Here is a 25,940-nt window from a genome sequence, read left to right as displayed (position 1 = left end):
ATCCTGGATCTGTCTGCAGCCTTTGACGCAGTAGATCATGCCATCCTGTTGAGGAGTTTGGAGGCAGAAGTAGGTATCGGGGATGTGCCTTGGACAGGTTTAAGTTGTTCCTCACGGAAGAGACTCAAAAGGTTGCTGATGGAGACCAGCTATCTTCAGTGCATTAATTACCTTATGGGACTCCATACGGCACAATCTTATCCCCCATGTTATTCAACCTCTATGTAAAGCCTCTAGGAGAATCATTCACAACTATGGAATGGGATGTCATCAATACACAGAAGACACTCAGCTCTATACTTCTCTAGCCCAAACCTCCTAGTGATGCACTAGAGGAGCTGTGGGCTGAAAGCAAACAAATTGTAAGTGAGCCCAGACAAGACAGAAGTAATGCTGACTGGGAAGGCAGAGACACTGAAGGACGTTGTACTCCACACTTCTGATGGGGTTCAGCTGACCCTTCCAGACTCAGTTTAGAGCCTAGGAGTTAATTCTGGATCCAGAGTTGCTGCTAGAAAAACAAGTGAAGACAGCTTCAAAAATGCCTTCTACAAACTCAGTCTAGCCCAGAAGATGGCCCCCTACCTCGAAACAGTCAATCTGGCCACCTGAATCCATGGTATGGTAAACATTGAGACTAGACTACTGTAATGCTCTCCACATAGGTCTCCCCTCAAAGTCAACATGGAGACTCCAGTTGGTGCAGAACGACACAGCTTGATTATTATCAGGAGCTAAGCAGAGCATGCATATTATTCCCATTCTTCAGTCACTCCACTGGCTACCCATCAGTTACCAGGCTCAATTCAAGGTTTTGACTATCATATACAGGGCCCTTCATGGCCTTGGCCCCTCATCACTATAGGACCACCTTTCTCCCTATGCTCCGCCATGGCAGCTTCGTTCATCTGAACATGACCTTCTGCAGGTACCACCCTGCAAATGGGCAAAATCAACCACTGCCCATACATACACATTCTCTGTTGTGGCCCCCACCTTGCAGAAAGGCCTGTGTGAAAAAGTCTGGAAAGTGTCCACTCTCCCAGCTTTCTGCAAACTGTGCAAACCCAAATTATTCAGGAGGGCTTTTTTTACACAGGTAATAAGGCTGTGCTGTAAGAAAATGGTTTAGAAACATGCTTTGATAAAGGGATAGTGACAGTACACAGCAGTATAGTCTACGATCTGTTGCTCTAATTATGTTCCTACTTAGTTTCCACATTGTTTAACATGTCTTGTCAAATTGCTTATATTTTGTTTCAGCACTGTATCAGCTCTGTATAGGATTTCAGCAAGCTATATCTTATTGTACTGTCTATTTTAATGTTCCAGCCACTGATTGTGTTGATTTACACTGTGTAATCCATCTTGAATCTCAATATGAAAGACTGACCATAAATAACATTAATTATAAATAATAATAAACACTTACTTCAACTGATTTGAGTTGGATCTAAACTAAATTTTCCATCAGTCAACAGAACTTTCCTGCCTCCCCCCTTCCGTTGCACCCTCTGATTTCCATTAAATGCTGTTCTGGATCCTGAAGAATGACATGAGGATGGTCTGCAGAGAGGAGGAGGAATTGGTGGAAATTGCCATTCCCTTTCCACAACTGGAAAATTTAGTCTGGATCATTTCCCTTCCACTGTCCCCTTTTCCTTCTGTGGCATGTCTATCAGACTGTAAAGCTGTCATGCCAGACACCTGCCTGTTGTGCAGTGCTTAAACAATAAAACAGATATATAGCTGCTTTACATGAATTTGTCTATAGGCCTTGTTTGCAGTAAATGACTTGTTAAAAAAATAATATATTACCTTAGCAATTTCATATTGAAGCCAAAAGATGGAAAGTTTAGATTTTTCTTTTCCTGAAAAGAGAGGCAACATCCTATGGAAGAAATTCTGTATGAACTCCTCCCCTTCCTTAGAGTGGCCAACACGTTTTCTTCCTTGGGAAACCGCGTCCATGTGACCAATACTACTGATTCCAGAAACTGGCAAGTCAAAGGAAGTCAGAGGGCTTTGCTCGTGCTGACCATGGCCAAAGATGTTGTTCTCATCCATTGCTATGTAGAGGAAGGAAGGAAGGAGTTGGCACTCACACGGAACTCCCAAGAACTGCAAAAATGAGCAGAGCAACTGAAACTGAAGATCTGGGCTGGAGATTTTTATTAATGATGAACCGAGATCATCAAACACGACCTGCAACAAGACATAAAATGGTTTTATGCATGAATGGAAGGAACTGGATAAAGCAACACAAGCCTAGAATTTATTCTAGAAACTGATAAAATCCAGACAAACCATGCAATTGACTTCCTCAAGTCAGAATGCAAATCTGACTACAGATGAGCAAATGTTCCCCATTTCAGATTTTAAAACGGTTTGTATTTTTGTCTATGGTTTCAGTTCTCTGCTGCTGGATGTACACTTTGTATTATATACAGATCTTGTGACATTTCTATATGAAATTTATTCAGTATTTATGTGTGCAATATACACATAATGTAAAATGCTAATTTAATATTGCTGTAAAGATAAATTTTATGAAGGAAATTCCATGTTAGGAACAGAAAAATGACATAAAAATAAGTGGTTGGACGCAGCATAACTAAGGTTTAATTAAGAGTGCTCAGTTCCAAATGAAGAAAGCAATTTTTTAATTGTCCAGCTGGACTGGAAAGATAAATCGTCCCCTTCAGTCACTTGCAGCAAATGTGGCTTCCACACAAATTCCAACAGCAAACACATCAGACTTGGTGCTTTCAGACAAATAAATTCGGGAGGAGGGTAATCAATGGATATTAAAAACTGCAGCATTTCAGAATATTTTTGCAGGAAATTTCCAAGTTTGTCCTTCTTAACTTGTGCTTAAATATATAAGTAACTCTGAAAGTGTGTCTGCCTAATTCCTACAGACTTTCACCTAAAAGGGATGGGGTGGAAGAGCTATAGAAATCCAGCATATTGTACATACAGATGCATATGTAGCAATGCTGTGTGAATAACAGGAGGCCAAAAACATGAGAGGGTGGTCCACAAGCACACACTTCCTGTGAAGGATGGGTGTTAACTAGACAAGCTCCTTCAGTTCTGCCAAACACTCATCGTTCCAGGGAGCAAATGCAAAGTGTTAATTGTTCCTTTGGTTGCACTCATCTTAAGACACAGATGCTTCCATCTGTGTAATCTGGGAAACAGGCTTGAACTGCAGAGTATCACACCAACCTGTCTCTCTGGATCTTCACAATCTTCTTCTGTCTGCTTCTTGGTTTTGTCAGGCCGCCAAGGCAACCAGTGCCTTCCTTCCCGGGAACGTTCTATGTGAAGCCAATTTTGCCATTTGGGCAGAGATTTATCCTTTATCTCTTGTTCTTCCTCTATGTCTTCCTCATCTTCATCTATCCGACAGTCAAAACACAGATTTTCAAAAGTTGGCCTTCTTTAAAAAACAACACCTTTTTTGCTTGACGTATGCAAGTTCCTTAAAAAAGGCTGAAATCCACACAAGGGCCTTATGCTTCAAACAGCCACACTAGAACTCCACTGATTTCTTTCAACTAGTTGCAGAGATAACAACTTGCATCACAACCGCTCCCCCCATCCCTTAACATGTGGGTTTAAATAAAGGATGCAAGATGGTGGTCTAGATGTTGCACAGATCAAATTATGGCAGGCACATGTGCAAAGGGTTGGATCCAGACTACTCTTTCTGTTGACTGGAAAGGCTCCTGCTCAGACAATGAGGGGTGGGGGCAAATTCTCCCGCCCTCACGCTGCATCTCAAGCGATTCCCAAGGGACACGACCCTTCTGGCTGAATAAATTCTAAGCACATCAGGTGCTCGCCAGGCTTTTTTCTGAATCTTCTTTCACGTCAACATGCAAAACTTAATGTGTCAAGAGAAAGGCAATGCACAGTCCACAGAAAGTGGATGAACTTCTCTGAAATCAATGGGGCATAAAAACTCAGCTATGCACTTGAGTGCCTCTAATTTCAGTGGAAACTCAATACATGCCGAGAGGCATTCATCTGCTTTTCTTGTCTACCTAATCCATCCATCTGCCTTTTCATTCTACTAAAGCAACCTACTGAGACGCATAAGCTTGATTTTTTTCTTGCCCATAGACATGGAGTGGACCACGGAATATTCTCTAGCTCGCATGAATGAAACTGCACAGTGCCAAAATCGAACACTCCTCTCCCAAGCATCAAGGTCTCCACCTGAATTGGGCCCCATCACAACTTGCACTGAGAAAGAAAAAGCTGCTCAGGAGGTCAAACCTCAGAGCTTGGTGAATTGCATGAACTTTGGTCCCAGAGAGATTTACCAGGTGGGTTGATGACAATCCAGCCCCCCTTTTCTTGTTGATGCATCCAGGCCTTCCAGCCCTTTGCTCCTTTCTCCCCAATCCGAGGCTCGCCACTGTCCCAAAATGGTTCAAAGAACTCTACCTGTAGTTGGGGATAAAATATGCACAGACTTCAAGCATTTTATACCTGCAAAAGTGCAACAAACATGATGTGCGCATGAGAAAGATGCTGAAAATTTGTTCTAAACAAAAACAAAGGGACCAATGAGGTAAAGATTAAAGTCAGTGGTAAAGGAAGCAAAACAGTATATCTACAGTAGTACAAACACACCATGTAACATCAGCTCATATTCTAATTTCTAATCCAGTCAAAACTAGCCATCCATGGAAAATCCATTTAATCACCTAAAACTAACATATGCAAAAACTCATTTAAGGGCTTGTTTTTATACGATAATTTATTTTAATTGTAAACTTCTTTGAGCAGGACTCTGTAGAAGTGGTACAGAAACTCCTAAATAAATACCCTTCCAGTTTATGCTTTATCCTGAAATGTCAAGCTAAACCTAAAACTCTAACACTTCCAACAGCTCAGATTCTGGAGCCAGTTTAGTGCAGTGGTTAAGAACGTGGGACTCTAATCTGGAGAGCTGGGTTTGATTCCCCGCTCCTCCACTTGAAGCCAGCTGGGTGACCTTGGGCTACTCATGGCTCTCTGGAGCTCTTTCAGCCCCACCCACCTCACAGGGGGTTTGTTGTGGGGATAATAACAACATACTTTGTAAACCACTCTGTGTGGGCATTAAGTTGTCCTGAAGGGTGGTATATAAATTGAATGTTAGTATTATTATTTATTATTAAACTCTGGTGGGAGAAGAGAAGCTACCGAGAACATCTATTTTGAATGCCTTGTAAAAGTTACCAATTAGCTTCGATTCAAGGCACAGGTTTTAAACAGAGCTGCAATCACACGCACACTTACACAATGGATTGGATCCAGACAATTGCCACCGATTCCCTCTTACTGTTGTAGCCTGCCTCCTTCTTGTTTTTCCTCAGAGTTTCCCTATTCCCCCAAGAGCAGCATTTTGTGGAGATTCGTGGGAGCAGGAACGTTCCATTCCACGGATGGAAAAGTGTAAATCCAACTCAATGAAAATTGTATCAACGTAAACTGAATTCTACGACCTGCAGCATAAAACTACCCAAACTAGTTTTCAAGAGGACAGGGTGAGGCTAGGAAACAGTAAGAGCACCAGGTGAGACAACAAGCCCAGCTCCAGTAGCTGCCATTTGGCTCCTCTCTCCCAGAACTCTCCCCTGCAGTGACCATTCTGTCTGGTCATTACAGAACAGTTGGGTAAGAGCTGGTGCCTGGGTACTGCTTGGCTTCCTTTTCCCTTCCTGCTTCCTTTTCCTTTTGTGTTGTGCATTATCACATATTGGAAGCAGTAATTTTGAACCTGCAAGCTGCCTTGAACATAGTGGAAGAAAGGCAGCACAGAAATATCTCAAAATAAATCACTCACCAACACTTATGGCTGAGGCGAGCTTTGAACTACAGACATTCCCAACTCCTTATCGCACTCGCTATACTAACTCTTCATGCAAAATAAACATTTTATCGTCATTTGAATAACAATTTGTTTTAACTGTGCTAAACAGCAGTTTGGGGTTTTTTCCTGAAAGGAAAAAAGCAAGCAAGTTGAATTTAAGGCTGTATGGAAAAAATCATCAGTAAAATTGCTTAGTCTGCAATGGAATAGAAAGAGAAATGTAGCCATTGATTTTTCCATCTCCACAGCACATGTATTTCAGACATTACATTCAATCTAGGCTTGAAGAAGGGAAACCAGTAATGAAACGGTGAGGAGGAATATAGTTAAAGACACGTATCCCCCCATGACATTTCCTTTTTCGGTCTCCGTTTCACTTCAACTTGGAGATGAAAATACACTTACTACCAATATATTTAAATTTAGACTTGTTGGCATTCAAAACTATAAATAACAACTCAGTCCTAATATGCACAAAAGATTATTGCTCCCAGCCTGAATTCAATTATTGTGCTATTTATTGCTAACCCAAGACTCCACTGTCAAGGCTTGCAAGGTACAGAGTAATAACCTGTGCCAGATTCTTCAAATTACAGGGGATGACCCACTTTGGGGCTGCAAGGCTACATGAAGTGCATACATGCTCATTGAACACACAGGCAACTGGTCTACCACAGAGTAAGAGCCTTTATTCAATTAAGTAACCGTGGGATAACAACATCTGGATTTGGTTCATCCTTTGACTTATTATTCAAAAAGCAAACCAGAGATTAACAGTGTCTCATTGCACCATTTATTCATTCTAGGATAAGTGATCACGTGATAAAAGAATTATTTTGTTCTCTGGGAAGTGGGGTTCACAGTAGCCCATGAATTACCCAAATAATCACTGCATAGATGTTCCAGAAAACCCAGCTACTTCTTGTGTGCCCAGGCAGGAGTACAGCTTCAGATCTGTGAGCAAGCCAGCACTGCAAATAAGGCTATATGCAGCTGTTTCACTCCCTATTGGGAAGGAGAAAGACCATCTGCAACCTCTCTCTGCAAGAGTCTCCTGCAAGCCTCTCCCTGCTGGCTGGATGCTTATCGCGATCCAGCCTGCAATTACTCTTCCAAGAAAAAGCAGCCCTAAAGATGATGGAGCAAAACGAGACCATTGCCAGCCACATTCCATGTACTGTATAGGGCCACTGCAGTACGTTATCGTGGAACACATCACTGTAGCTGGTGTTAACAATATAAAGGAAAATGGGAAGCATGTAACTGGGCCACCATAGACACAATTTCTCAATTTGAACTGCACTTAAGAAATCTCCCTCTAAGCTTTCCTTCATGACATTTAAGTGCCAGTACAGAATTACCTGCAAGAAAGGTGAACTAGCCAGGATGAGAAATCAGCTTGAAACCCTAGCTTCACATTTTGGTACAGAAGGAACTGTATCTTAACTGCTGATAGAATGTATTTCTGCAGCTATGAAACTGAGCAAGGCTACTTGATGACTCCCCCACCCCACCAGCCTTAATCCCATAATGGAAGAAAGGTGGGGTGTGATAAATATTTCCCTCACCACTAGGTATTGCAATCTTCACAGCAACACTCAAACAATTTCTCTCTATTAAAAAAATTCAGGAACAATTTGCAGCTACTATAGCAATGCACACAGATTTATTTTATATATTTAAACATTTGTACCCTTAATTTCTCTCCAATGGCTTACATGATCATTCCCTCACTCACAGCAATAGCCCTGTGAGGTAGGTTAGCCTGAGAAAGAACAAGTGTCCAACATCAATGCAGAGAGGTGATTCAAACCTCGGTCTCCCAGAACCCTGTCTGGCACTCTAGCCACTGATTCTTATGTCCATCATACAATGCTTCTCATGCAAGAATGTATCCAACTCCAGACTTATGCTTATCTATGTTGCTTTAGGAGATGAGAAATAGAAGAACCAAGAGAAATAGCAGTAAGACAAGCAGGTGTAAGATATGCAGATGACAGAAAAAAATCTGAATGCCTATTCCCTACCTGCCCCCTTGTTGGCAAATCTTTCACGTTGTCAGGTTTAAAGAAGGTAAAGTCCATCTGGGCCTGGAACAAAGACACAGCTTTCTCAGAATGGCCAGCCTGCCTAAGAAAATGGCACTGCTGAAGGTAGAGGGCTGGAAAGAAAGAGACACAGTGTCATTTAAGGAGTGTTAGAAATTAAGTGCTGGAACACAAGATCCCACACTGAAGTATCACTTGTGTTGGTCTGACTTTAAGCAAGTTGCACAAGATTGTATTATAATCATCCCCACATCATGTAAGAACTGGCCATCTTAAAAAAAAGTTTAGAGCTACGAACCAGCTGAAGAATTTTTAGAATGATCAATCATCCTTTGACCAGTTGCATTTTAGTAAGTTGACCACTAATAAGGGCTATGTTGACAATCTTGGGACCTGCATGGACAAAAGCAACGTGGGATGGAGACTGTAGCAAGGAGAATCAGGTAGAACTGAACAAAAAAGATGTCTGGATCTATTTGTTGGATGCATTAAAAATGGCGAGGGGGGGGGGGTGAACTAGAGATAAATGTCACAGAAATGTTATCTTGATGATGCAGAGGGAGAGAACTAAAGCTCGTATTCACTGATGCATTCAAAAACTGACCAATCAGCCTATTTGAATGCAGGAAGGCCACCATGTCACATTAGAGGGTTCTTGAAGTCATCATACAAGTGTGACCACACAAATTTGGCTCTTTTTCTCTCTCCATTTTCCTGTGCCTTACAATCCATGTGTTATAGGCTGTAGCAGTCCCTAAGTCCCAAATGTTATGGGTTTTTGGATACTGAAGATCATGACTCAATGAACAGGACAGGACAACACAGCCCGTTAGGTTTGTTACAAGTCCTACAATTTTCTTCTTCCATAGTGATGTGACAAGCAATGTAAGAGTTCTGCACTAGGTGGCACAATCCTTCAGCACACCTTACATCTGTTTACAGACCCTTTCTAGCACTGATCAAAGACTTTCCTCTAAAGTCTGGCATAACCCAGCAGCATCTTTGTAGCAAGAGAAGGACTAGGACATAGTTGAAAATGACTGATAAGTCTGTAATTTTATTAATAAGTAAATGGGACATTGTCAGGGCAAATCTATCCCAAGTCAGAGGTACAGCTGAAAAAGAGCTTCCGTGAATCCTCAGACCCATAAAGATTTTACCAACAGTATTAGTTTTCTGCTCATGTCAAAAAACGAATCCTCTCCAGCATTCAGAGGGTTTTGTACCAGTGCAGCAGAATTACAAGGAGGGTAAGGTATACCCATAAGAGTAACTTCATTAGAAGCCTGGAAGTGTTTTGGAATAATATGGTTGACCTGATGGCAGACTCCCTCTGCTGACAAGGCACAATTCTACAAAGCAACTTCAACGTTATTGGCACCAGCCAGTCCAGTTCAAAAGGGCCACAGGGCTTGTTGCAGATCTGTTCTTCAGCCTGCAGTACATCCCTACTGGCCATAAGTGGGATGTCCTAGTCATGGCCACAAGAGGAAGCCAACACCTTTGCATACTGCTGCAAGCCATTGTGAAACTGGCAACTTTCACCCAACACAAACAGAGAGCCACAAACTAAACAATCAGTCATGGTTTGTCATTGTGTATGTGATACTGCCCTCCTCTTTTCATCCTCTCAGCCCTACTGAACAGGTTAGGATAAAAGTCTATGACTGGACCAAAGTCAACCAGTAAACATTCTGGCAGAACAGGGGGTGGAAACCAGGGGTTACAACACTCTGACTATTACACTACAGTGGATCTCATTCCAGTAGCAAAACAGGCACAGAATAGTTGCCGTCTGCTATGTGGAAATTCCTGCCCAGGGATGCCTTCCTTTCCCAGGCATCAATCCCACACAATGACAAGCCATGGCTTGATGTCTCCTGAATAAACCTTGGCGATCGCTGGGCTTGCACTCTCCACCTCACCCCACTCATCTATATTAAAACTCTTCATCTTCTGCAGGAAACCATGGTCTGTTGTTACATCTGGACCACAAACTATCGCCTGTTCTCTTCCCTACAAGCCCAGATCAAACAGCTGTTTGGTTTCAAGAAAAGAGAATGAAAGCAGAAGAATTTTCAAACTATGCAGAAGCAGGTTAACAAACATTATAAACGACATAAGCCAAGCTCCCTTGTTTGAAAACTCAAACTAGGCCTATACTGAGATAAAGTTTTTTTAACAAAATAAGAACTACAAACACAAACAAATTATTAATTCATCTGGCATGCTTCTTGATTTGACGGCGCCAACTCAGAACAGTGGCTCAAACAGAGATTCAACAGGCAGCAGGCAGGTGCTTCTGTAGGAATCTGAACTAGGACTGACTAATCACAGCCAAAGCAGAGGATGTGCTGGAAAGGCTGGTTGGAAGGAGGGAAGGCCGGAGCTGTGACTTATCTAGAATGACAGTGAGCAGCTTTCTCTGTGGGCAGGTAGTTTGGGCTCACGAGACTAAAAGTAGGAGACAAATAGATTAAATAAATAAAATAAAGCTGCTCTGGGATTTTATCTCCAGGAATTATTTGCCCATGTCCTATGTTAGGATAGAATAAACTATTGAAGAGCAACTGCCTCTGTTTCAGTACAAATAGAGTAAAGAAAGTTAGGGCTTTAAAATATACGATGCTCTTACCTAGCATAGCTTCCTCGGTGCCGGGCAGTGCAGGATGTGACACCATACTGCCATCCTGCACTGCTGACAAAGTGCTTAGGCATTTTCCATACAGACTGTGGACTTTGGAAACCAGGAAGGTGCTGAACTGACTCTGGCAGAACAAGAGATATTTCTGCCACAGAGCTGGGTTGTTGGGATGCAAGAAAACTAATTTCTGCCATTCCTTGACCACAGCTGATGGCTCCCAAAACTCTGTGCAAAGCTTCAGTCGGGCCAGTTTTAGGTCAACATTGCTGGGGTTACTCTCAACAGCTTTCTCCAGAATAGCCAGCTTCTTCTCTAGAACTAGCTTCAACGACTTCTTTCTTTTTTCTTGGTCTCCCTCACTGACTGAGTAACAGCTGGGACCTCTCATGAGTTCATCCTTAGAAGAAAAGAGAAGGAAATCATGAAAGTAAAAACTGTTCTGAAAAGACCACAACCCTTGTTACCAGCAACCTTTTAGCCACACAGTGAACTGAGCGAGGGATGAAAGGGCTGGCACCCTCAGCTCTGACCAGGGACTCCTTCCAAACATGAAAGGGTGTTTTAACCCCTTTGCTTCCACATGAACAGCTACAAAAGCTCTGGAAAGAGTTTTCCCCTCATGTATACTTCCTTTGCTCCATATGAACCTGCCTTGTACCAGATCAGACCATTGGTCCATATAGTTCAATACTGCCTACTCTGACTAGCAGCAGCTTCCTGGGGTCTTGGGCAGAGAAAAGCTTTCCCCAAGAGCTGCTACTTGAGAACCTTTAACTGGAGATGCCAGGCACGGAATTCAGGTTCTCCTCCATGCAAAACATGTGCTCCACCACTGATCCACACTGCCTCTCTAAGATACGAGTTCCTGCTGCAGTCTACATGTGTGCACCTCTATTAAGAGCCCCTGTCCTGTGACTTGGGTAAACATAACAACTAACATGCATAATAAGGGGAGGGGTCTGCCAATGGTTCAGGCCAGGGAAGGAAGAGTTAAAGAGCCCTTTGCATCTCAACTTGTACAAAAGTACACAGACAAGAGGCATAATGAAGGACATCTTTGTGACAGGGGCAGTGCTCGGGTCCAGACTGGAGACTCCTTGGCTCAAGCTGAGACTCCAGATTACACTGCCTACTCTTATTGTACAATATTATTATTGTCAATCACTATGCATGACATCTGCCGAAGCTGTTTCATCAGGAACTCTCCAGACAGGCCTACTGCCTTCACTGAAGCAGGGGAACGCAAGGTTCCCTCAGTGCCAGATTTTAATACCTGACTTGTTAGAATATCGACTTTTTGAATGTGATCACTTCTTTGGGTCTGAAAGTCAGTATACTTTCACCCTGCTGAGGAGGGAAGAGCTGTAGATCAGCGGTAGGACCATCTGCTCCGAATTCAGAAGGTTCAAGGTTCAATTCCAGCATCTCCACTTAAACGAATCAGGTAGTAGATGATGTAGCTTTTTTTAAGGGATCGTTTTTTATATTGATAACTATATATTATATTGATAGGATGGCATAGAAATCTCCTAAACAAAACAACGTGAGGCAGACCCAAGACCCTGGAGACCTAGTGCTAGTCAGAGTAGATAATACTGGTCCTGAAAGACCAACTGTCTGACGTGGTACAAGGCAGCTTCATGTGCTCTCATGCCACTGATGCTACAGTCCTTGCTCGTATGGAGCTTCTTCTGTTGTCCCACATTACCCAAGCCAAAATACCAGGCTAGTCAGCTGCTGACATGCCTCAAGTACAGGCTTGGTTAGGATTTTTAAAACATTAAAATCTATATTCAGAGGAAAACTTTCTGCAGGAAAATGCACAGGAAAGGCAGACATGGCATTTCAAGACCAACCACTGCTGGTTCTTCACATGCTGCGTGAGCCCGGATTCAAATATGCATGGCAAGTGTACCACTGTCATTTTGGTTTGGCTCAGGGCTTCAGGCAAACTGTCCACCTTACTTTACAAAAACTTTAAAAGTAGCATGCATGCAGTTATTTATTCATTCTTCACCTAATTAAAGGCAACAAACATTTTTAAAAATAGTTGCCAACCACTCCAGGGATTAGGAAGCAAAGAGCAGGGGAGAAGAGTACATTGGTACTGAACACAGGGAGGGAGCTTCCCCAAAGATGTTACATCATCTCACATTATACTGCAGTTTTGTATCTTAACACAGACATACCTGAAAAGAAACAAAATCCATCCATGTTTTAACATCTGTGGGGTCCTCTCTAATCTTCTTGTTATATTCTTCCACTTTTGCCATTAGGCCAGAGTTCCCATTCTCAGAGATCACGTGTGGGTTCTCTTGTTTCAGTGTCTCATGCTCAGGGGGACCCTTTCCTTGTAGCCATAAAGTGGTCATTGGATCATAAATCCCAAGGGGATTTACAGAGCTTGTGGCAGGAATGTCATCTGTGTCCAGTGATGAAACTGGTATCCAAGAACATGAATGAGACGGGGAACCTTGGTTTTTATTCCCAACTGGAACACCATCCACGTGCAAGAGCTTCAGGCCACCTTTTGTGAAGTAGCGTTCAGGTCGTTTGTGGGATCGCTTTTTCTCCGCAGTTGAATTATCCCAAATTATATGCTGCCTTTTCTGATCAAGGCCAAGGCAGAAGTCACCTCTCCTCTTATACCTTTAAAACCAAAGAGGTAAAACTAGGTACTTCTGGGGAAAAGACAAAATAAATACTTCTCAAACAAGCCATGGATCATCAGGGTACTATCATACACTTAAGATGCAGCGAGGCAGAAACAGGCTCAATGATCTCAGTGAACTATGGGTTGGTGCTAAAGTTCTACCAGCTGAATAAAGCTGGAGGGCAGAGGAAGACTTATCTGCCCCTCTGCTGCGTTGCAGCCCACTGAGCCTCTCCTGCATTCTGCTTTGGAGGGTATAAAAGAGATCTTGGGAACAATATGGACGACAAAACGGAGGCCTGCAGTTAGAAGGGGGAGAGAACAGGCAAAAAATGCCGTCTTCTCCTCTGTCAACAGAAGCATCACTGCACCAGCAGAAAGGCACTTTTGGATCCTACCCTGTATGTGGCTAGAATCCATCCAGCTATTTGTTTTGTAACCCTGGGAACTTCAGGAATTAAAATGGGGCTCAGGTGGTGTATAATGAATACAGTTCACTGGGTGCAATTAGGACTTCAGGGAGAAAATTTCCTCCCAAATGTCAGCTGAAGACAAAGCATCATTGCAGCACATTAAAAATTATCTGAGATTCTCAAGGGATGGTGCTATGTATTTTTTAAAAAGGTCTATTCAAAACTGGTTTTGCCACATTTCCCTTTTTTAGAATCACTTTTCACAACTATGTTTTACCAGTGATCACTGCACCTTCGTAACATATCAAAATATTTCTCTACCTGAAGGTGTGAAAACAAATTCAAAGACACAGCCAGATACAGACTCATAAATACAAACTGAGGTCCCAAATCCCAGTCTCCCATTGGAACTTCTAGATCACAGTGCTACTCTTAGCTGTACAAGGAAGGAAGATGAAGTTTCATACCACTAAGAATACCATTTGCAACATCAAGTATTCCAAAGAACGTGTAAGGCAAGTCCACATAGTCTGAAACAGCAAGAGTTTTTTGGTCCAGACAGAATGTAGGACATGAGCTACCCATCCCAGAGCTTGCATTATGGAGACATTATGGTTCTCCATAATGTAATGACTGTACATTAACAACTAGCTGATGACTGACAAGCAAGTGGAATGGCTCTGCTGAACTCCATGGAATCCCCACCGCCCCATGCACATGCAAAACTACATTCAATAAAAGATGGATCACACCAAAATATTTTCTGATGCCACCAATTATCACCAATATAATTCTATCCAGAGCTGGTTTGGTGGAGGGATCAGAGTGTCAGCTAGGATCCAGGTTCAAATCCCCACTCAGCCACAAAGCTGAGTCACACTCTCTCCACTTCTCAGGGTTGTTGTGAGGACGAACTAGAGGAGGGGAGATCCTTGTGCAATGCTCTGGGCGTCTTGCTGAAAGGGCAGGGTAAAAATGTGAATGATGACCCTCACACCTATATCAGGTTTTGTGACTGTACATTTCATTACCTTGCAATATTTCCCCGATACAGAGACTTGTACTGCCAGTTTTCAGGGTCTGGCTTCTTATCTGTTCTGAACACTTCTGCTGTCAGCCCCTGAATATCATCAAGCCAAACTGAGGAACTGGCCACATCTGAAGTTTTGTCTCCTAAACTGGAAAAAAGGGGAAATTACATTTCTTAAATACATTCAAAACCCCAACATTATAGAACAAAAAGAATTAAGATCCCCACAGTAAACTGCATGACATAAAAAATAATCCATACCATGATAAGAAAGCCAGCCATTAGCAGAACAAAAATTACATCTCAAGTAATAAATTACATTTCCAAAACAGACCTAAAGGATCATGGGGTAGAGTTAGCTTCAGTAAAGACTTCATTATTTCTCTCAAAATTTTACATCTAACAAGGCCTTCTTTTAATCTGACTATTCTTTCTTTAGAGTTAGTTGGCTTACAAGAAGTTATCTTTTGCACATACTGAAGTAATATGCAATAAGTAACTAACCTTTTCTAGTTATTATTTTGCTAGCTGTGCAGTTGCATACTATTTTAATGCACACTCTGCTATTATTATGACATTGTTTATATAGAGTCATCAGCGCACATGAAGTTTACAGTGCTTATAAGGCAGAGGACTGAGCTGGGTTAACCCACAGAACAGAGGGATTCTGCAGTAAAGAAGGAAGGTGTTAAAAGAGAAAATTCTTCAGAGTGAAGGTGAAAACAACAATAGATTAGATTTTCTAGCAATGATACAGCAATTCAAGAGGGCAGGCTGTACCTAGGGATTAAAACTGAGACCTTCTGAATGCAATGTGTATGCTCTACCGGTTAGCCACAGCCCCTTCCTGAGTGCGCAGCGACAAAAACTGCAGTCCAGATCTTCATATCCCTAAAGTAAACCCCCATCCTATGAGCAAGTACTTAAACACGTCCTATAATGTTTCACATTATCCTATTCTCATATTCTTCAGTTGCCTGATGTTGCACTTTGTTCAGAAACTACAACAAATGAAAGATGATCAAGATCAACATAGGTTCTATAAAAAATAATAATAAAGCATACTTGCGTACTTCAGTTTTACTCCTTGTCTTCCTTTGTTTCCGCTTTCTTCTCTGTCCTCAGTGTCTGATTCTGAATCACTCCTAGTTCTTTTTTTAACTTTTTTATGGTGTCGCTTCTTTTTCTTTCTTTTCTTAGTGGGTGTTTGAAAACTTTCACTGGCTTCACTTTGTCCTGATAATTCCAAGCTGCTTATATGCAAATGAACAAAAACAAAGAATGAAGCAAATTGCACTAGCGATAAGATTTGCAACCCACTTCTGAACATAAAAGAGAGACAGAGACCTAAAAAAGGATGAAATCTGTGCATATACTAGAAAGAGATCTGAACTAACTGAGCTAAAGCTGAATTAATTTCATTACAGCATTTTTAAAAGCTCTATTTGCCCACAGAAAGCAAATCTTAATAAGTAAAATAAATAGGAAATACCACTGACATCAAATTTTAAGAAGACAAATTTATCTCAGACACGATGATTGGTTTGCACAGAAAAAAAACCCACGCTGTGCAATCCCAGACACAGCTGAAATTCCCCAGATCACAGTGGTACATATTTTATCTACTATGATCACAAGAACAGCGTTCTGTGGCACACATGGCTAAATGGGTGGCACGTTATCATACTTAACGTGCATCGGCACATTATGGGTATTTCATACAACACAAAACATCCTTGTGGATTAGCCCTATTTAGCAAACACATTTACAGCACAATCCTAAGCAGAGTTACTCCAGTCTAAGACCATTGAAATCAATGGGATTAGACTGGAGTAACTCTCTTTAGGATTGCACTGCCAAGGTCAATTTAAAACAACAGAAATCTCCCAGTATGAGCAGCAGAAGAAAAAAATAAAATATACTTGTTATCACGTATTAATATTAACTTATTATTTAGCAATTTCTATGCCACCTCACCTGGGAACTTGTGTGAAGCAGCTTACAGAATAAAACATAATAAAAAAACAGAACACACCATAAATTATTAATCATAACCCAGCATTACAGAGTATAAAAACATAAAACATCAAGCCGTTTAAAATGAGTTCTCAGGCTGAAAGCAGACCTTACAAGTGGTTTGTTTTTAAAGCAATATTTTCACTTTAAAAGTGATTCATTAAAATGTGTTTTAACTTTAGAAAACTGGCTCATACTTGACCTTGATTAGCATACAATTATTATATAAAATTATGTTGATATTTACCATCCGTATGACAGCAGATCCTTGACTACACAAAGCAGGAAAAGAAAATTGTTCCTGATAATAAATAGTGGGTTAAAATTTGATTAAGGGTCAGCCACAGTTCCGTAATTCTACCTCCAAGTGACCCTGAACCCTGTATTTTTTTCTTCTGCAGGAAAGAGAAAATTTTGAGCAGACAAAGGCCAGGAAGGGAAAGAGTCAATTCCTCCTGCCCCTGTTCGCTTCCTCATTCCGTAGCTGCTTTTCTTTAAAAAAAATTGCTGGGAGGAAAAGTCATGGAATTGCCTGCCATGTGACTGCCAAGGATCTAAGATGACGCATTATCTTTGATTTTAAAACAGCACGTTGAAGACTGTAGATTTCTTGGAAGAAGCTGAAGTTACGCTGAAGTAGACATTAGATTTTGCTCCAATTATTATGAAGTAATTCACTTACTGAAATGTAAACTTTGAAGTATTGTCCCTAACTGTTTAAACTTATGAGTTACTACAGTTATATTTAAAAGATAAACATAGACGCATTTATTCTGAAAACAGTAAAAATTAAACTAAGCTTATTGGCTGGGTTCCAAAGGGTGACATGAAGCGTTTGTATGCATTCTAGCAGGATTAGAACTGATATTAGCACGATGAGAACTGCGCACGTAACACAATCCTCAGCGTATTTAACTGAAAGTCAGTGCAGCTTTCAAAAGGAATTTAGTTCTTACAAAGTATGCTTAACATTTCAGCCTCGGAAATCTTAACTGGCTTCAAGCCACAATTAATATCAATTTAACAATGAGGAGAACAGGGTCACGACGCCATTTCCATCTTCTGGTGCTGCAGTTTTGTTGCAGAGGCTTTAAAGTAAAACTTTGCTTCAGGAGGCTAACAGTGGAGTTTACGCATGGCTCGCTGGCTTGAGGAAATTCTGTACGGGATTGTGTTATGTTATTTATCACAGTGAACAAAAGTTAACCATCTTATTCATTACTGTAATTACCCACAAACTATCCTGTTCTTTCACAAAATATTTTCCTTATGAAAAAAGAAACTGATTTGTTTTAAATGCTCTACACAATGGAAGGGTAAAAAATGCTACAACCCTGTAACAACGACAGCTGCGCCATGATGTCCCTGTAAAGCCCTCAAATCTGATCAGCAACAAATTAAAAGCTAGCAAACAATTTCCACTTCACTCCAAAAAGAGGGATTTACTGTATCTACAAAAAGGGGGAAGAAACATTTAAATAACTTGGTTAATTTACATAATTTAATGTATTTATTTTATGTCATTTATAGTCCACCTTTCTCACTGAGACTCAAGGTGGATTACATAGTGTGAGATTAATACAATAAGAAGCAAGGACAAGTGCAGGCATTTCCATACAGTGTCAAGAACATTTCCATAAACAATATCATAGGGTAAATGAATACAAGTTTACAAAGACATAGCATTAGGAAGGATCCAATATAAAGTTGAAGTATTGCTGAAACAGAACATAATCAATTCTAGGACTGACATTAGACAACATGAAGAAGTAGTATATAGGAGTACATATTTAAAGCAACAGACAATACATAAGGCAACATAAGTCTATGGTTCCTAACTCATTAGTGAAACATCTGAGACACGCCCCCCCTCTACAATACTGTCTTCCTATGTGAGTAAAAAGCCTTTTTGAATAATTTCGTTTTGCATTATTTGCGGAAAGCCAAGAGTGTGGGATCTCTCCTGACCTCCTTAGGCAGGCCATTCCACAGGGCAGGGGCCACCACAGAGAAGGCCCATGTATGGGCTGCTGTTGATTTCGCCCATGTGCAGGCTGGCACCTGCAAGAGACCCTGCTTGGATGAGCAAAGCTGCCATGGAGGGACATAGGGACGGAGGTGGTCCCGTAGGTATGTTGGGCCAAGGCCGTGAAGAGCTTTGTACATAATAACCAATACCTTGAATTGAGCACGGTAACTGATAGGTAGCCAATGGAGTGACTGTAGGATAGGAGTGATATTCATGCTCCTGCTAACAGTCAAGCTGCAGCATTCAGCACCAACTGAAGCTTCCTAGGTAACTTAGATGAGAGACCAATGTATAGTGCATTATAATAGTCAAGTTTTAATGTTACCATATGGATCCAGGAGGCCAAGTCGGCTGTGTCAAAATAAGAAGCCATCTTCCAGGCTAGAATGATATTGTAGAAAACATTTTTTGCAGCTGCCTTAACTTGTTTTTCTAGTAGTAGCACTGGATCCAGTATAAGCCCTAGGCTCTTAACTGAGTCTGCAAGGGTCAGACGAACTCCATCAAAAGTGGGGAGTACAATGTCTTTCAAGATCTCTGACTTCCCAACAAGCATCATTTCAATCTTGCATGAGTTCAATTTCAATTTGTTATTTTTCAGCCATTTCACCACGGCTGTCAGGCAGCGATCTAAGATTTCTACTGCATCCTGCAGGGACCTAGATAGCAAGATCTAGAGTTGGGTGTCATCTGCATATTGATGACATCCCACTCCATAGCTGTGAATGAGTTCTCCTAAAGGCAGAGGTTGAATAACATGGGAGATAAGATTGCACCCTGCAGAACCAATGAACATTTTATAAGCAACTGAAAACTGCTAAAGAGCACACTACCTTTGGAGTGGAGATTTCTCGGAGGCAAGATCTTTGACCTCTAAAGAGTGCTGGTGAAGTCTCAATGCATCTTCATTGCAGAAGCTTGAGTTGATAAGCCAGCTCAATTCTGGAGACACAGAAGAGAGATCAATAAAAATTCCCATTGTGTTCTGTAAAGCTGGGGATTTATTTGACCAGCAGACAACTCAGCTTACAACAAACGTGACTAGGACATCAATAACAGTGATGTATTATAGACTTTGGAAGTTTCACAAAGAAATGTTCTAGTCTACAAGAAGCAGGAGACCAGCACAGATTTGTGGAGGACATCTCATTTTCCCTTTGATCAGCCCCTCCCTATACTATTTCTTCTTTTCCTCTCCTACCACAGCTTCTCCCCTTTCCTGCTTCCTTCTCTTCTTCCCACTCACCAGCCATCTTTTACCTACCACCACTGTCACCATCCCAGTCTTCAGATTTTCCTCCTTCTTTCCCCCTGGCAGCCTCTCCCCAGGAAAAGTCAGGTCAAGCTCTGAAAGTTGTGCAGTAGCAAATCATTTGTGTGAGTCGTGTGGTGGCTGCCTCCAGGCCTGGCCGAGTCATGCAAGCTGCACAGAGACAAGTTACTCAGGCAAGTCACGTGGTGGCTGCCAGCAACCCCAGCCTTGGTGAGTCTTCCCTCTATCAGGGGATATAACAATGGTGAGGGTGCGACCCTTTTAAGGGTCATATTGGCCTCCCAGTCCACCCCTGCTCCCTTCCCCACTTTGATTTACAGGAACTAAGGTTTGGAAGGCTCAGAAATAGTGTTGTGGTTGTCTAGAAACCCCCAAAACGGCCACCGAGGTCTCAGAAAGTAGTTTTGCAAGAGCTCAGCAGGCATTTCAGATTTTTCTGTACACCTGGGGCTTCCCTCAAGCTTGTAGAGAAATTCGCCCGACTATCTGTGGCTCTATTGTGTGTATTTTTTGATCCATACTCTATAACTGGATTCAGAATAAGACATACAATACTGAGAAGGCAGATGCCTCCCATCTAAAGGTAAAACAGAATTTTACAAGAACAACACTAAGAACACTTTGACTATGCCAAGAATCAGGAAGGATGAGATTTATGTCAGACATCAAACATGGAGGAACCAACTGCTCCCATTCCTCCTGACATTTTATAATTACAATTTGGTTTTCCTTGCTTCCACCCTGTATGTCAATAATATAGAGGCACAGACATACATGGTGTGATATCGTGTCATGTTAATCAGGAACTAAATGTTATGCAAAAGAGGGGACTGAAGGTTTGGTTGCTATTTTGGGTGGAAATCCTATATTTGGAAGAATATTCAAATATTGCCTTTCAGGTTTACAGACTAATCCTCTACATATTTACCTATAAGTAAATTCCACTTTTCTAACAAGGTTAAGAGTTTCTTTGGACAAACATAATGATCTGCTATTTTCGGAATTAAACAGTTTTCATTTCACTGGTGTCCAATTAAAATGTTCTCATATACTTGGCAAAGAGAAAATAAGACACACACCTCACCCTGATCACTCTGGATTTTAAAAATTGAATCCATTCCTTCTCTTTCCCCACCAGTTGCCTAAAGCAGAACAATTCCTCAAGAAAGAAGTTTATTTCCATAGAAATTTGCACAGCTCTTAGAACAAAGTTCTACAGATTACAATCTGATAAAATTTAACATTTTTCTCATATTGTAGAGAAGCCCTTTGAAAGATTATGAGATGATTTCTGCATTGTCCTACACTGTATAAAAAAATACTTGCACCATTTGAAAATGCAGGCAACAAAATTTTCCAAGAAAAGCTAGCTTTGCACATGGCAGAGGTAAATTCCTTGAAAAACAGTGTCCAGCTAGTTCATTAAGTATCAAATAAACTCTATTATATTCATCTTTCGAAGACTGAGAAACATACTTGATCTTTCTAGCATGCTGAAATTGGCATTCTCTACAGAGAGATCCAGGAGGAGCAACAAAGATGCACAGCCTTCACCTATATTAAGACGGCCATCAACAAAACCCACAAGAGCCATCTCTGTCCCATAGCCCAGCCTAAAAGCAGACTGAAAAGGGCTAAAGCATAAGAGATATCTAAGAAAGCCTGGAGTTGGTCAGCTTTTGATCTCTCAATCACTTTGCCCAGAAATGGAAGATAAGAAAGACTGGGAAACAACTGGCCACATTATTTTTTTGTCTAGAGATGTTTTTTAAGTAGCAGGTGGATGAACACCTCTCTGAGTGGCCAAGGGAACACACCCTGAGTTAGTGACTGATTTATAATAGATATCAAGGAATTACATTCTTTTTAAGATCACTGAGGCCAATGAACTTAGAAAGGTACAATTCTATATAGGACTGCACTGCCAATCTCTTCAGATTTTAAGATTATTTATGCATAGCTAACAAAATTTTATTATTTGACTTTTAGAATACTGGAATATCTAACAATACTTTATTGAAATAATAGTAATATGAGAAACCAAAATTGCTTCTGTCCAGAACGGCCTAGAATGTCCACAGTGAAATTGTGAAAACAATCTTTGAAAAGCAGAATTTGAGTCCAGTAGCACCTTAGACAATAAGATGTTGAGGGTATAAGCTTTCAAGAGTCAAAGCTCCCTTCGTCAGATATCTGAAGAAAATCTTGTTGGTTTCCAAGGTGCTTCTGGGACTCAAATCCTGCTGTTCTACTACAGACCAACACGGCTACCTACCTGAAACAATCTTTTAAAAAATAGCAATACTATAATAAATATAATTCATGATAGAAAGGTAGTATAAATAATGATTTAGTAAATATAAAAGCAAACATAAAGGGGCCAGAAATCAATTTGAGCGCTGCAGAACGGTATCTGATTTATCTTTTATTTGAAAGCAAGATAAGCAATGCTACTGTGTAATTATGAGGAGAACGTTAACTATATTGGCATCAAAAGGTAAGAGCATTCAATACTATTTTCTGCAATGAGGCACCTAGTTCCCCCTCCGGTTTGTTAAGTCTGTTTATTAGATCTGATGGGGACCACAGCATACAGTGGCAAAGCTGTATTAATGCTTAAGATCTGTTATTAGAACGATTGTATCAAGAGAATTCCACAAAGATGGAAGCAGTGATGACTTGCTTGCTTGTTAGACCTTTCATCTTTAAAATATTTGTTTGTTACATTTGCATGCTCTTCAGAAGCTCAGGAATAGTTGGAGTTCCAGATGAGCCTCAGACCCTGTTCAGCTTCAGAGATGGACACTATCAGATTACTTCTATGACAGCTTCCTGTATTTACTGCAAATGTTCCAACAATAATATCTATAGAGCATAAAACAAGTTCACAGGACTGAGAATGAAATATACATATATAATATTCACTGCCCCACCAAGTCACCAGAAGTGGTGGGGAGAAAAACTCCAGAGGTGCCTTAAAATATAAACTTGTTCAACTGTGAGATTCTTGCACTTCATGTTGGGTTGAAGGAAAAGTCACAGGGAATTCCTTTACAAGCAGCTCTCCAAAAGTACCATAAGTTTAAAAGTGGCTCTCAAGTCCAATAGTTTAAAAAGCAGTGGGATAAGAAACTCATTTTACCCAAACATGCTTTAAAGGAACTTCTCCCTTAGAATCACTTGGAGCAAGTAGGATGTTAAATTCATGAAGAGATATGGTGAAGTGGCAACATGTCAAAACACAACATTTTGGAAACACAAATGTCAGGGGATGAGGGGATATTGTCTACCACCTTTTTATGTATTTCATACATTATATTGGCTATTTGATGCATGTTTTTGTGTAATGTTATCAGAGATTCTGAGAAGCAAGCAGAAGAAAAACAAGTTTACAGAGCCATCCTAAGAATACTTTCCTCACTGAATACACTTGAGTGGGATTCTGAGTAGATCTACTTAAAATTGTTTTCTTGGGCCGCAGCCTAGGCAAACTTACTTGAAAGCAAACCCTTCTGAAGGCAACAAAAGTTACAAACCAATTCTCAGCTTGCTTACTCAGAAGTAGGTCAATAGTTCTGGGCAACACACCTTTGCTCAGAATCACTCTGTCTGCTTTGGGGACCTCTTCCTTAGACAAGCATCGCTGTTTTTAACAGCTGCATTACCAGAGAAAATGAAGCGCCCTCCTTCCCAACTGTATCTTTTTTCCAGAGACCTGCTTCACTGGTTGAATTCCTGCCTTCTCAAGAGAGGGCCTGTGAGTCGAGCTTCCCAAAAATGTAAGGTACCAAATGCTCGTTTCTGAGGACGAAAACCTCTCATTTGTACAAATGAAGCAAGAAAAGGGAGGGCAAGTCGTGCAGCGCAGCCACATGGGGGGCATCCACTTTTCTAACTCTTTCTCTGCCTCCACCTCCCCCCTTCTTTCTCTGAGCAGCAACAAAATGAGATAGCTGGAAATATCCCTTTGCCTAAAGCATTCTGATCTGTGCAAAGGACTATCTGGAAAAGGTAATAAACCCACACCTTATGTTGGGGGCGGGACGAAGATAGAAGACACGGGTGCACGAAGCAAAGGGGTTAGTTCATCATTACCTCTTTTGCAGCTCTCGCCCTCGTTTGCTGGCGTCTCCCCAGGCTTGCTGGCACCCGCAAACGCTGGAAAAAGAGCCATTGCCTTTGCCCACCGAAACTGACGGGCAACCGCCACTTCCGTGAGCCCACCGAACACACGGCGGCGAGAGAGACAAGATGGCGCCAGGCTCTCCACCGGCATGCTGGGAAATGTAGTTTCGCCTGACTTCAGTCCCAAAATGGCTCCGACTGCTGGGTACCAAGAAGAGGGCATCTAGATTGGTACCAAAAACTAATTTACATCTTTTGGCTAGAGACCGTCAACATATATCAGGTCGCGCTAATTGCACACGTGGGATAAAATGAGCAAGATACTAGCTCTATAACAAAATCAAAAAGAGTCCAGTAGCACCTTTAAGACTAACCAATTTTATTATCTAGCTCTATAACAGAATTTTATTTCTTTTTTTGTGGACTAGTAGAGCCTGCTTCTTCAGATGTGCGTGGACCTGTCATTTTATGTAGAAGATACAACAAACAATGGGGTTGAGGAACCGTTAAATGTAGGAAATAAAGAGTGAAAAATAGAGTTATGTAAAATTCAAATCGAATCAAGGAATAACCAGACATTAAATAGTTTTGCTAAGATAACTTACAAGATGTATCGAGTTCAGATAGGGCATCCTGTTGCTAGTTTTTAAGGTGCCCCTAGACCATGGTTTATTTTTGCTGTGTCGCTTTAACAGGCTACCCCCTATAAAATTATGTGAAACAATCTTTAAATCTTGACCCACTGTTACACTAGCTTGTTAGTCCATAAGATACCATAAGCTATCTTGTTGGTTCTCTTTCCCAAAGGAAATAAGAGAGATAGTAGAATTATTCTAAGCATGTATTTCAAAGTTAAATTATCCTGGTTAGGTTTATGTGTCTTTAGCCTCTCCACACTCAGGGCCAAGCTACACATGACGAATGACACTTGAACGGCAAGTGTATTTCTCCCTGTTCACTTGCCCTCCACTCAATCCACTTGCCATTCAAGTGTCATTCGTCATGTGTAGCTTGGCCCACAGACATTTGCCAGTTGGAATAGCTGTCATTATTTAGCAATTAACACCTGATGGGATCATTTCCAGAAAAAGACCACAACCATCACTACCCCTAAAAATAGCAATACTGTAAGAACAATAGGGGTATAGCAAAGAAAGATTTTCTTACTCAAACTAGGTATTGACATGCTCCTCCTGTTGAAATTCCTTCTTCTTCTTCTACAGAGCTATAAAAAGTAGAAGAAATGTAACCTCTGTTGAATCTAGTCATTCTGTGAAACATTTTACTGCAGTGTGTCCCTACATCTCTAGCATAGCCGTTAACTCCACAGACCCCTAGAGGGTGAATTTCTGCAAGTACAACTTTTTCTATGATGATTTACATCTGCCTACATTCCCAGTGTTACACGCACGGGTAGAAGTGCCTTCCCCTATTTTTCATCTGGTTAGTTTATAGATTATTTCCTGAGTATGCAGCACATTTTTTAAAGGTACTTGGCAACAACTGGTTCCCAGGCATCGTTTCTGAGTACTTAAAAGAGACATGCTTTGAATTTTTTAATGGTCTCACAACATTTTGCCACTGAAGTCTTCTTACCTTTTGCCACTGAAGTCTTCTTACCTTTTGCCTCTGAAGTCTATCTTACCTTCTTTCTGCTCATCCTGACTCTAGACCCAATATGATGATTTTCTGAAGTTCACTTCCTTCTTGGTTTATCCTTCAAGTCAGTCTACCCATTCTTTCTATGCTATTGCATAGACGTCTTCAGGCAGGACTGCTGAAAGGAAGGGACAAAATTCTCAGGACCCTGGTCAGCCTGGGGCTCCACAGAACTGG

General features: G+C 41.2%; 1 protein-coding gene across 2 annotated transcripts in view; it reads right to left on the bottom strand.

The window, feature by feature from the left end:
• Positions 1-24,199, bottom strand: part of NRDE2 (NRDE-2, necessary for RNA interference, domain containing) — a 40,724-nt gene extending 16,525 nt beyond the window's left edge. The window contains exons 1-10 of one of the 2 annotated variants that reach the window (XM_054972332.1): positions 24,075-24,199; positions 19,540-19,648; positions 15,734-15,913; positions 14,662-14,808; positions 12,754-13,213; positions 10,556-10,961; positions 7,900-8,033; positions 4,335-4,458; positions 3,232-3,404; positions 1,819-2,205 (exon numbers count right to left, since the gene is read on the bottom strand). In XM_054972332.1, the coding sequence (XP_054828307.1) occupies positions 1,819-2,205; positions 3,232-3,404; positions 4,335-4,458; positions 7,900-8,033; positions 10,556-10,961; positions 12,754-13,213; positions 14,662-14,808; positions 15,734-15,913; positions 19,540-19,648; positions 24,075-24,153 (2,199 nt within the window). In that variant the 5' untranslated portion in view covers positions 24,154-24,199. The remainder of the gene's footprint in view (positions 1-1,818; positions 2,206-3,231; positions 3,405-4,334; positions 4,459-7,899; positions 8,034-10,555; positions 10,962-12,753; positions 13,214-14,661; positions 14,809-15,733; positions 15,914-19,539; positions 19,649-24,074) is intronic. The other variant, XM_054972333.1, reaches the window with a different exon arrangement.
• Positions 24,200-25,940: the final 1,741 nt, after the last annotated feature.

This window comes from Eublepharis macularius, chromosome 2 (assembly GCF_028583425.1).
Source record: "Eublepharis macularius isolate TG4126 chromosome 2, MPM_Emac_v1.0, whole genome shotgun sequence".
Lineage (NCBI taxonomy): Eukaryota > Metazoa > Chordata > Lepidosauria > Squamata > Eublepharidae > Eublepharis > Eublepharis macularius.
The sequence above is the reverse complement of the archived record's forward strand: the minus strand, read 5'-3'. Positions and strand labels throughout refer to the sequence as shown.